General features: G+C 41.8%; 1 protein-coding gene across 1 annotated transcript in view; it reads left to right on the forward strand.

Moving 5' to 3' along the window:
• The window catches only part of LOC104135122 (solute carrier organic anion transporter family member 1C1), a 22,164-nt gene extending 10,802 nt beyond the window's left edge, over window positions 1-11,362 (forward strand). Inside the window, exons 10-15 of the mRNA XM_009648733.1 lie at window positions 2,151-2,323; window positions 3,374-3,539; window positions 3,978-4,162; window positions 8,655-8,719; window positions 9,988-10,105; window positions 11,140-11,362. Of these exons, the coding sequence (XP_009647028.1) occupies window positions 2,151-2,323; window positions 3,374-3,539; window positions 3,978-4,162; window positions 8,655-8,719; window positions 9,988-10,105; window positions 11,140-11,362 (930 nt within the window). The remainder of the gene's footprint in view (window positions 1-2,150; window positions 2,324-3,373; window positions 3,540-3,977; window positions 4,163-8,654; window positions 8,720-9,987; window positions 10,106-11,139) is intronic.
• The last annotated feature ends 208 nt before the right edge of the window (window positions 11,363-11,570 follow it).

Below are 11,570 nucleotides of genomic sequence, written 5' to 3' on the forward strand. Positions count from 1 at the left end.
TTCCCTACCTCTTTTCCTATTTCCTCCTTTAAAAAAAAAACAACAAACAGAACACAATTACTATCACAATCTCTGTGGTAAATATAAGAATTGTTAGAGGAATCTGAAGTGCTATAACAACAAAAAAAAATCAGCTGGAGGTCATAAGAGGGTATTTTTCAGTAGTCACAACCCAAGGAATGTGCAAGAAAGTAAAATGGCACCTGCTGCGTTTGTATGGTTTTCGTTAAAATACACACTCCCCCCCCACCCCCAGCCCCCGATGCCAGTGTCAAGCAATGACACAAGAAATGTTATCTGTAAAGCTGTGAGACAAAGGCATGAACAAACAGGGTGCATAGGGATGGGCAGGCAGGGTGGGGGTACCCTCTGGCACATCACACAGCTCCCAGTTTCAATCCCTGCCTCCGCTCACAAGCAGAAGAGAGCAGGAAAACCTGCAGCTTCAACGTGTTTGGATTGGGACACCCACATGAGATTATATAGCGCCTCTTAGTTTGCATATGCTGCAATTTGAATGCTGCTTCTAAATCCCCTGAAGTACAATTTTCATGCGCGGACAGAGTGAAAAATGCCACCCCAGTGAAGCTTCCTGAAGCTCATCAGTAACTGAGCTAGGCTTGTGTCCTCAGCCAAGACACCGACTTCTGGTTTTCCTAGATGGAATAAGGCTTTTCCTGACATTAAACATACCTGCTGGCATCTCTTCTAAGCACTGACTTCTTTTCCACATGTACAGGTGGATCAAGCACTAACTCAAGCCAGAAATTCAAGGGATCCTAGCACATGTCCTAGTAGGGAGATTAGACTCCGATGTCATAAACTAGGCTTTTATATCAAGTAGTTTAAAATCATGTTCTAATATTTCCAGTCCTCTGAATAAACTTCTAAGCCGTCACCTGCCATATGAATGCATGTGTGCTTTGGTACTCGCTTGTGTTTCGTACGCTCGCTCTGCTCAGCACTCGTAGGTGTCAGCGCGGATTAAAAGCTGCAAACCGCATACACAGCCCTGTGCAAGGCGGGGATTTCACATTCTGGAACTGGCTGGTAAAGCTGGGAGGATCATTTTTAGTAACGATGAAATCCAGCAAAGGGCACCTTGCTTGCTTATGAGGTATCTTTCGTGGCAGTCTCCATTCACATCTTTTTTGCATGTACTGAATGGGATTTTTTTTGGGGGGGGGGGGGGTCTTGTTGTCCATGTCTATCAACATGGACAGTGCTTTGAGCAAAGCTGTCCAGGTAAGGATTAATGGTCACCCAATTTTACATGTTTCCTTCAAAGCTCTTCCACTTGATTGCCTGAAGTCTGATACAAAAAGAGGGCCCATGGGCTATACCTATCTTTTTGCTGTTGCAACAATCACCTAAGGGAGCATTTCAGCAACCAAACCTGGAGAAATTCCCTGTCCACTGGGCACAGAGACAATGGCATATTGCTGTCTCTCTCCATCTCAGAGGCTTCTCGAAGGCATCATTTGTTTTATGGTTGAATCAAAACAGAAAAAGCAGGTCTTGCTCCAGATTTCGTAACGCTGTAGATGAAACTGAATTTGCCCTCTAGGAATGAGCTGTTCAAGCTCCTCCTGTCAGTGGCAAAGGGTAGGAGAGAAGCTGCCCTGGGGAAATGGAGCAGAGCAGCCCCAGAGTAGCGCCTGTTGCTCCTGCTGTTGCTATGTGGGTGAAGGGCACAGGGGAGGTATACAGCAAAGCCCCAAACTGGGTGGTGGGACTATGGCTGTCTTGCCTGCCCCAATCAGGATGATACCCCAGAAAACTTCTCTGTGCCCAGAAAAGCTCTTGTGAGAAATGACACTAGAAGTATTTGAATTAACACTACAATGATCCCTCCACTGACAAACTGACAGTGGAGAAAACCACCTAGCCTAAGAAACTGGAAGATCATTATCTAAGCCTTATACATAATCTCTCTCTTTTAAAGAACTAGCAATGAAAGTTTTCCCTGGGAGCAAGTTTTTAAAAGCAGTCCCAGCACCTTTCTAGGAACAATCCAAGTTGGGACAAATAAAATGCCCCGACTGAAGATTTTTCATATCTTGTTGCTTATTCTTATCACTGCTGCTGGTTTTGGTTTGGTTTGGTTTGTTGGGTTTTTTTTTTGTGGTTGAGGAGGATAGTTCATTGAGCTGGGATTTTCATTAATACAGTTTTTTCTGTTGAAAAAATTCAGAATCAATGTTTTAGGGGCCGCAAAACTCTCCCTGGCATCATCTTTCTTTGGTTACCTTTTGCTCCTATCATTATTTGCTATGGGCTGTGAGAACTCGGATGTGGCTGGACTGACTGTGTCGTACCACGGGTATGCTGGGAAGGCCTCACTTCAGCATAGCATGCCATTGCAAACCAAACTCCTTTCTCCTTTTATTCCACAAAGTATATATTGTTGAAAAGAGAATGACTGACCTAAATATGCTTTCCAGAAATTTGATTCAGAGTGGTGGAAACTGCTCCATCTATTCCAGCAGGCATTATGTCAGAACCCTTTCATGATTGTTGCCTTCAGCCCGGAGGGGTTTATGCCACAAGTGCAGATTATTTTTCTGATTACTTTTTAATTATTATTGCCATGGGACCCATCCTTTCAGCCTAGAGGTTTCTGGAAATGTGAGGAGCTCTGTAGGGGAGGTGAGATTCAATTAATTGTTCCTTGCCTCTGTGTGCTGCTGAACAACCCATGGTACTTAATAGCTTCTGAACCCAAAACTTAAGGATTCATGGATTAACCATGAGTAAGCCATGATGTTGACCATGAGGTATACCTGAGGCTCGCACTTTTTGGTCACTTTTACCCATGCTATTACTCTGTAAAGCTCACTTTTGGGGAGGGGTTTCCAGCACCGACTCCACAGCAGCCCCAGGAGCCGCTCAGCTGGCTGAAGTTGGCAGACAGCTGTTGTGTGAGGTATCAGACCCTCAGTTTGGATGAATCCAATTCTGATCATTTCTTCGCTAACTTCTATAGCGGCTGTTTCCCATGTGTAACTCACTCCCCTTTTTGCCACTGGAGTAATCAAACTTTTTTTTGTCCAGTTTTGTTAAAACTGCATCAAACCTTGAATAACTAAAATCTTAGAAAATCTGAGAAAATGCCTGAACAGAAATTGTTAGCTGTCCCCCTTAATAAAGCAGCTACCATCTCACAGTTGGTGGTGTGATATTGTGAAAACCTTTTGATAACAGAGAAATAAGAATTTACACTGCTGCACGGATGTGAAGAGACAACACCTTAATGGACTGCAGACAGAAGGTCTGGCCAGGTGCACCTGGCAGTGAGCGTAACCCATGAGCTGATAATGATTTCTTCCACATCTGCTAGAAAAAATCATTGCAATTGCTTTTTTTTCCCCAGAACTAAACGGACGACTGATTACGAGCAAGCCCTGTTTTCAGAGTGCAACTCAGGCTGTGCATGTTCCAAGAATGACTGGGACCCCATCTGCGGGGAAAATGGAGTTACCTACGTTTCTGCTTGTCTCGCCGGCTGCCAGGCGTCCAACGGCAGTGGGAAAAACACCGTAAGACAATCTCTCGTTTCCATATGTGATGTGGTGGTTTTCCTAATATGACCAGTTCTGTCATAGTAAGTGGATTAAAATTGAATAAGGCATGTCCTCTCCAGCCAAAAACTACTCAGTTTTTTTTAGCAATCTGCCACCCACTTCTAAAACTTTCTCAATTGCTGTGTGCGGCAGAAATCCCAAGCAGAGAATGTAGGAGGGTTTTTTAACTGTTGACTACCAAAACTGTTAAAAAAACCCCACTAAAAATATTCATCGATGGTAGATACTTGCTTTATAAATTTCTCCTTCAATGAACAAGCCTTTTCCTTTTGAAAAACATTTTCCAGTTTGGATTTAAACTGTTGGCTACACAGAAAAGTGTGATGTGCAATTCCTGAACATCCACTTCTCCACTGTTTAGCTTATCATACACTTTTGCCTGCTGTCTTCCAGGTATTTTTTAACTGCAGCTGCGTGGGAGCCTTGGAGTCTCCTTCACAAAGTTCCTCGGCTGTGGTGGGACCATGTCAAAAAGGAAATGAGTGTCCAAAAATGTTTTTGTATTTTCTAGTAATCTCAGTTATCACTTCATATACTTTGTCAGTAGGTGGCACGCCCGGGTACATACTGCTTCTAAGGTAAGGAATAATTTCCGCTAGCATTGCCAAACTTTTTCAAGGTGTTTTGACATTTGTAGCTGGGTCTCCCTCCCCCACTAGTGTTGTAAAATGTTTTCAGCTACACAAGGTGGCTTTTAAAATATTTTTTTTACTATTGAAAGGCATCCTCATAATTTGACCATGAGTTTTCTACCATTGAAGCAAGCAACAATGTGCTCCTGATTATCTCTGCCAGCAATACCTTTCTGGTTTAAAACTTGATATAGGAGCTCTGGTTATAATTTATACCAAATTCCACTTCCCTGAATGCCTTTTACATTACCAGAATGGTGTTAAATGGTCTCCATGCAAATGGAAATTAAATCTGCACGTGTCAATATGTACACATGTAGGCTTGTAGGTAGCCAGTTTTCCTCACTTGCTATGGATACCAATGCACAGCTACAGAGGTGATCTAACCCAAACCCTCTATAGACACTCAATTCTTCTCCTCTAGTCCATTTTATTATTCCATACAAGTGTTCTGTCCCAGATTTCTCTCTTCAAAACAAATATAGATTCAGCATGAGATATTTTTTTTCTGTTGTAATAATCATGGGTTTATTAAATGCTTGTCCCAAGGGATTGTTCCAATACATATTTAACTGCTGGAACTATTTGTCCATCACCCAGTGTAAGCTTTTAAGCTAATTTTAGAAAGTGCAAAAGGAATATAGTACTTCCAGTGATTAATCTGGATTTTTGTCAGCTTCTTGCAATTTTTGGATTCTAAGTGCTGCTTCACTTTGTTTTGGAAAGCTTTCTTTCTCAGTTCCTCTTTCCAAATTATTTCCAGATGGGTAAATTCTACTTCTCAAACAAAACAGTGGTAAACACAGTTTAACTAATCTTTATTATTGTTGTGTTTTCTTACCCCAAAAGTATCTTTATTTTTAAATGAAATTTTCTGGAACAGACCCTGTCTCATTGCCAGTGTCTTTATATCACATGGAAAAATCCAGTGCTAGAACTGGCTGAATATAGGCTATATGGAAAAAAACCTAAATAAAGAAATGTAGCTTCAGCTATGGTTCCGACACAGTCCTTGAACCAGAAGTAATAACAGAAAATTTCAGAATTGGTTGTGGCGAGGATCCTTCTCCACTGCCCTCCACAAACACTGCCAAGGAGGTATAAGGCTCAAACCATGTAAACGACGAAGCTTTCCCCACCCACCTTGTAGGGTTACCACTGAGTACTGCAAAACCACGTGGCATCTCCCTCTCTCCCTTTCTCTCTCTCTCTCCCCCCCCAAGAGGAACAATCATATTATAATCCATTTTAGGCAATTTTTACTGAGGCTTATGCACCACTGAAACTGTCCATGCACCAAGAGGAGGATGATTCACAAATCAAGAGCTTGTAGCAAAGCCTTCAGGATTTCCTCTAGATTGCCCTCTGTGGTTGCTTCTCACACAGAGGGATATTTTCTTGTATAAATATGGGCATAGGGCTATGCAGGGATGCAGTTTCCTTCCCCTTTCTCTCCACATGATGTCATAGAATCATAGAATGTTTTGGGTTGGAAGGGACCCCTAGAGGTCATCTAGTCCAACCCCCCTGCAGTGAGCAGGGACACCGCTAACTAGATCAGGTTGCTCAGAGCCCCATCCAACCTGGCCTTGAATGCTTCCAGGGATGGGGTCTCCACTACCTCTCCGGGCAACCCGTTCCAGTGTTTCACCACCCTCAGTGTAAAGAATTTCTTCCTTATATCTAGTCTAAACCTACCCTGTTTTAGTTTAAAGCCATTACCCCTTGTCCTGTCACAGCTGTCCCTACTAAAAAGACTGTCCCCCCTTCTATGCATAGCTGACCCTACTGAAAAGATTGTCCCCCTTTCTGTTCATAAAATAGTAGAAAATGTAAAGATATGGTACCGCACAGGGCCTCAAAACTGTCGTTGCCATGCACAACCTCCTGCTTTCCATCCTGTCTCCACTGCAGAAGTGTCTGGGAGGAGGCGTCCAGAGCTGTACACCTAAGAGCTTAAATCACACTGAGCTGCCTGCACTTCTGAACCTTAAGAACTTGCTCTCAGGGGACTTCATGCTTAATAGATTTATTTAGAAAAGCTTAGAGAGGTTTTCAATAACGATGCTAAAACATTTTGCTCTATGAAATCAGCAAAACAGCTTTATTTGTTCTGATCCAGAGCTTTTATTTCTGTTGAAAATCATTTTACTTTGAGAGCCATTTAACTGAAACTGAGAAGTTATGTGTTTTTCTGCTGGACTGAAGGCACCTGAATCTGATGTGCAGCTAAATAAAAGATGTTTCAGTAAGTTCAATACCTCTTTTTTTCTGCAAATGACCTGTGGGCACGATTCCACTTTAAGCTCACGCTGGCTTTTCTGAAATCACTGACTGGCTTTCCCTGAAAATCTGTCTGAACTGAAAGTGTGCTTCTATTCCCAGAAAGAAAATAAATGCTCTTTGAAAAGAAATCGTTCCAAAGTCAAGCTGCAGACTTCATTAAGGTTTTTTTCCAGTTATCTGTTTTTAAAATTATTCAGTATTCAGTCAGCTCTGATAAGATTCCAGCACTTAAGCAAGCTGATGTTTTCAGATGAGCAGATATCGTTGCACCTGCCATGGAGCACAAATACAGCTAAATCCCTAAACGCCTGTAAGATTTAGTGACATTTACTTCAAGGGTTTACACAACTGAAATCATTCAAATATGCTTACAGCTAGTGACCAAGTCATTTGCTGAAATGTCTTTTTAGTGGTATTAGACTAATTACAGTTGCCAGGGAACTTGGGAAAGCCCTGAAGTTTTGGAGAAAAAACCCTGCAATTCAGGTAGCTGTTGTTCAAGCATAAGCTATTAATAGCAGGTGATTAGGCAGTGAAAAGGAAGGCTCAGTTCTCCCTGAGGGGTTTGGCTCTCACTCAGGATCTCAAAGAACCAAGATGTTTCCCATCTGAGAGTAGATTTTTTTTTTTTTTTTTGCAGGATATAAATCCTATGGAACACTTAGTAAATATCCAGTTATTGTTTTTATTTTCCACTTTTTGCTTTCTATGTCCTTGCATTTGGCTCAAAGGGCTTCTAGGCTGAGGCTTGCTTGTGCCTGTATGTATCTGGTAGAAGGGCAAACCACTGTTCTTTGAGCTTGAAATCATATTACATTCATGCCTGCATAGATGTAAGTGCCTTTATAGGGCACAATATAATACACTTTATGATGATAATCCATAATCAGGCATTAGAGAATAAAGCACCCAGATTACAAAATGGGATGCACACATAGATTTTTTCACCATGGTACTTGGGTGTTCTTTTCCATATAAGTCCTTCATGTCCTTTTTCATTTTCACTAAATTAAGGCAAGATGACCCAAAAAGCACTTACAATATGAGTTCTTAGTGGCAGCTACATTGGGCAATAATAAAATATCACTGGTGGGGAGCAAAATAGCTAGTTCTGCAATGTCTTTATTATTTTTTAAAAGGTATTCTTGATTACATGAATTTCTGCAGAAGCTGCGTCCATCCTAGTTCAGAGCACGTAGACTGGACCTCCAAAGTGTTGTTTATCCATAGTGACAACTGAATTTCAGCCCATTGTTTTTTTCTTTTTATATTGAAGAGAATGACTGTGACAACAGGTTACCATAATGATACACGTGTTACCCCCACATATCAAGCATGTCCCAGTTTAATCATGTGACTGGGACTACTCACATGCTAAAAGTAAAACACGTACTCAGGTTCTTGCTGGATTAGGTATTGCAATAGGCAGTCTGATACGTGCTGGGTGAAACAGCACACTTGAGCAGCTGGTGAGGTTAGCAGCAGATGAGTCTTAGCAATCTGAATGGCTCCACACGCACACTGCTGCTAGCATGGACGTGAAAGGTGGCCGTTCTCGTGCCCACCACCTCCACCCTCCCAGAAGAGCCAGGACAATGACTCAAGGCTGGAGCAGGGCTGATCTGGAGCCAGAAGGACTGATGCCTGTGCTGGGCCCCCGCTGCAAGCTCAAATAAGTCCAAATGCAAATGGTCTGTTCTGTTAGAGAATGGCTTGGAGGATTTAACTTTACAGGAGGTGTTATCCTGATCCTAGATAAAGTGCAATGAAAATCGAGTGCCTAAATACCTTGTACTATGCTGGGTCATGATCCAGAATTTCAGAGAGTGTTTAACTGAATAAGACTATCCAATGATGAGTGATTTCAAAACCAATTTTCTTGTCCTGTGTTAATAGCTCCTAAGTTCTGATATTATCTGAAAATGCACCACCTTCTTAAAATGTGATATTGAATATAGATGTTCAGAATTCCTAGATACTGTTCTGATTTTATCACATTATTTACATATTTCTGTAATTATGTTAAAGTCAAAATCAGTAAGGAGAAAAAAAACATTTCTTTCCTTCCTCTTGCTTTTTATTTGTGTTCAAAGTATCCACAATCAATTCTTTATTTCAATTTAACACTTTTTTTTTTTTTTTAAATTTTTAGATGCATTAAACCACACTTGAAATCATTTGCACTTGGAATCCATACCATGGCAATAAGAGTACTTGGTAAGTCCAGCCATACTCTTGGGTCTATTTTAATATATTCCTCACTAATCGTTTATCCAAGAATTCAGCTTTGGTTGTTGGAAAGAACAATGTCTAACTGACAAGTTAATATTACATGATTTTTAAAAATACCTAGGAAAAGGGTTGGAAAAAGGAAGCAGCTTTGTATTTCATAAATCGTGTAACTGTGTCTTAGGTATAATAAGAATATATGCTGCTAGCATCCATAGAGGTTACAAGTGATCCTTCAGACCATGAAACTAACATCAAAATTACCTCTTGTCTCTCCTTATTCAACAACAAGCATAACAGAACAGCCATGGCTCAGAATTTGGGATCCTTTTTCTGGCATATTTTCATTAGTTTCTAAGGGAATTAATTGAAGTACAGGTGTGCCTGAGGGCAGGGTTTACTGCAGCCTTGTGGCAGAGCCACCTATAAATTTTCTCTAAAATCAAGGGTACTGCAAGATGCCAATGAACTGGAAAATTTAAAATCTTCTAAGTCTTCATAGAAAAGGTATTAACTAGCAAGGAGCAAGTCAGTTATTTAAATAGAGCAGACTTAGATGAGCTGGATGAGGCAGATGAAATGATACCAAAACAAGCTGTTGGCTGCTTCCTCGCACCTTTGCAGGCCAGAATTTTCCCTCCAGGCTTACTTTCTTCTTCAGAAACCATGAGTGCCTCCCCAGGTTGCACAGAGTCCACAGTGTCCCCATTAGCACCTGAAGAAAGGCTTTCCCTTTCCATCATCCACAAGCACTGCAGTAGGCTTGCCCCTGCTGCAGTAGGATCTCAGGATACTTGTAGGATACTTGTAACCCCACTGCAGGCTCCCAGCCCTGCTGTCTCTCTCCCTTCTCACCCACCCCCCCCACCCCCCCCAACCAACATAGAGGACACTCCCCATCCCCAAGCTGAACAGGCTCCATCACTCTCAAGAAAGGAGAAGTATTTCCTTTTTTATTTTTCCCAGAGAGGTCCTGCAGGGTGAGGAAACCAAGCCATGGCCAGCACTCCTTCCGCTGACTTCCACAGGCTTTTTGATATTCAGCTGCATTTCCTCCCCACCCCAACTCCCCACAGAGAGGAAAGGGCGGTGTGCGCCTGGGCAACACAAGTCACAACTTCTTGAACTAGCAGCATGGAAGTGTCATGGCTGTTCAAATGTATTATTTAGCGTTCTGCGTGAACATGTCTCTAGATCAGAACTGATCACCCTGGAAAGTAATTTTCTTGCCTCTATTTTTTGTTAAATACACCCAGCGGGAATTCCAGCCCCAGTGTATTTCGGAGTGGCGATCGATACCACTTGCCTGAAATGGGGAAGCAAAAGATGTGGGGGAAGAGGAGCGTGCAGACTCTACAACTCCAGTGCACTCAGGTAACAGCTCTTCTCCATTCGTTCTTTAATTTGTGTTCTTTATGTGCATCTACACCTGGCACTGGTAGAAGAGTTTCTGTTAGAAAATGTGAGTGAAAGATTTGATGCCAAATGAAAGAGTCTGTCTAGAAATATTAACAATAATGCTCAGGTTTTAGCACTCTTTTTTTTTTAGTCTCCAGGGGGGTGTCATCTCAATATCTGTTGGAAATATTTAAGTCACTTGATTATTCACCAAAAAAAAATGTTTAGTTAAAACCTCAATTTTATGCTAAAGCTTCCCCCATTTTTTTGACAACTCTGCTGTGAGAGCATGTGTGTGTACATAAATAACTAAAAGGGCTGTTAAACCTCATCACTACTCCATATTGGAGCTGGACCACAAAAAAGAAGGGAAGGGTGCCACAAAGCATGCTTGGGTTATCTAGAGGCCTGAGCACAGTGTTGTCTTTATCAATTTATTGCTAGAAGAGAGTAATTATCTGAACTGCATTCATGAAAGGTATTTCCAGAAATGGAGAATGGAATAACAATGGTAAAAGGAAATGAGAGAACAGGTTGCCCTTCCTCCCCAACCCCCGGAAAAAGCATGAGGGGAGGGTACATATTGTTTTGAAAATTTGAAGAAAAGAACAAAAGCTCAGTTGGGAGTCATTACTAATAAAGCAAAACGATGTTATTGTTGCTGCTGTTGTTGTTACTGTTATTATGTCTGTAAAGCGCAAATACCATCAAATGGTCTTGATATCACTGGCACTGTTTATGAGGCAACCAAAAAATAATTGCCCTAGAAATACTAGTGTTATTCACACTGAATCACATTGGGGTGGAGGATGTCAGTCAATGTCTGAAATGCTTTCTTGGTCACAGACCACACAATACCTGACCTGGGTGAGCTGGCAGACTCTCATCTCCAGGGTCATCACCTTGCTTTCCTACTCAGCCTTACCACATGAAACCACGAATGTGTCCTTGATGCCTTCTAGTCGTATGTTGCCTTTGAAATAGGCTCTGATCAATCATTTCTCTCTCAGGTACGTGTACCTGGGGCTGACTTTGGTGTTGGGCACGGTGTCCATTTTCTTCAGTGTTGCTGTCCTTTGGGTTCTCCGGAAAAGGTCTTCTCCACAAGATGAGACCCTCTCAGCCAACGGGGAGAGAGGCACCTGTGGGACAAAGAGCAGGAAAAATAATTTTGTGAATAATGACCATTTAATTCAGACAACTTACTGGCCAGAAAAGGAGACCAGACTTTAGGAAGACTGAGATCTCCACCATGACTTTACCCAGTGAGTGGTGTTCCAGGCAAAAATTCATCATCAGTGAAGCGATAACTTAGTATCCACCCTGAAAACATTCACCTTCATGTAATTTTCACTGTAAACATCAAAAGCAAAGGCAACCATTTTAGCACATGTACAGCTCTGAAAACACTGCTCACCATTTGTCCTGCTAAGTCAGTGCC

Source organism: Egretta garzetta, unplaced genomic scaffold (assembly GCF_000687185.1).
Source record: "Egretta garzetta isolate BGI_Z169 unplaced genomic scaffold, ASM68718v1 scaffold81, whole genome shotgun sequence".
Lineage (NCBI taxonomy): Eukaryota > Metazoa > Chordata > Aves > Pelecaniformes > Ardeidae > Egretta > Egretta garzetta.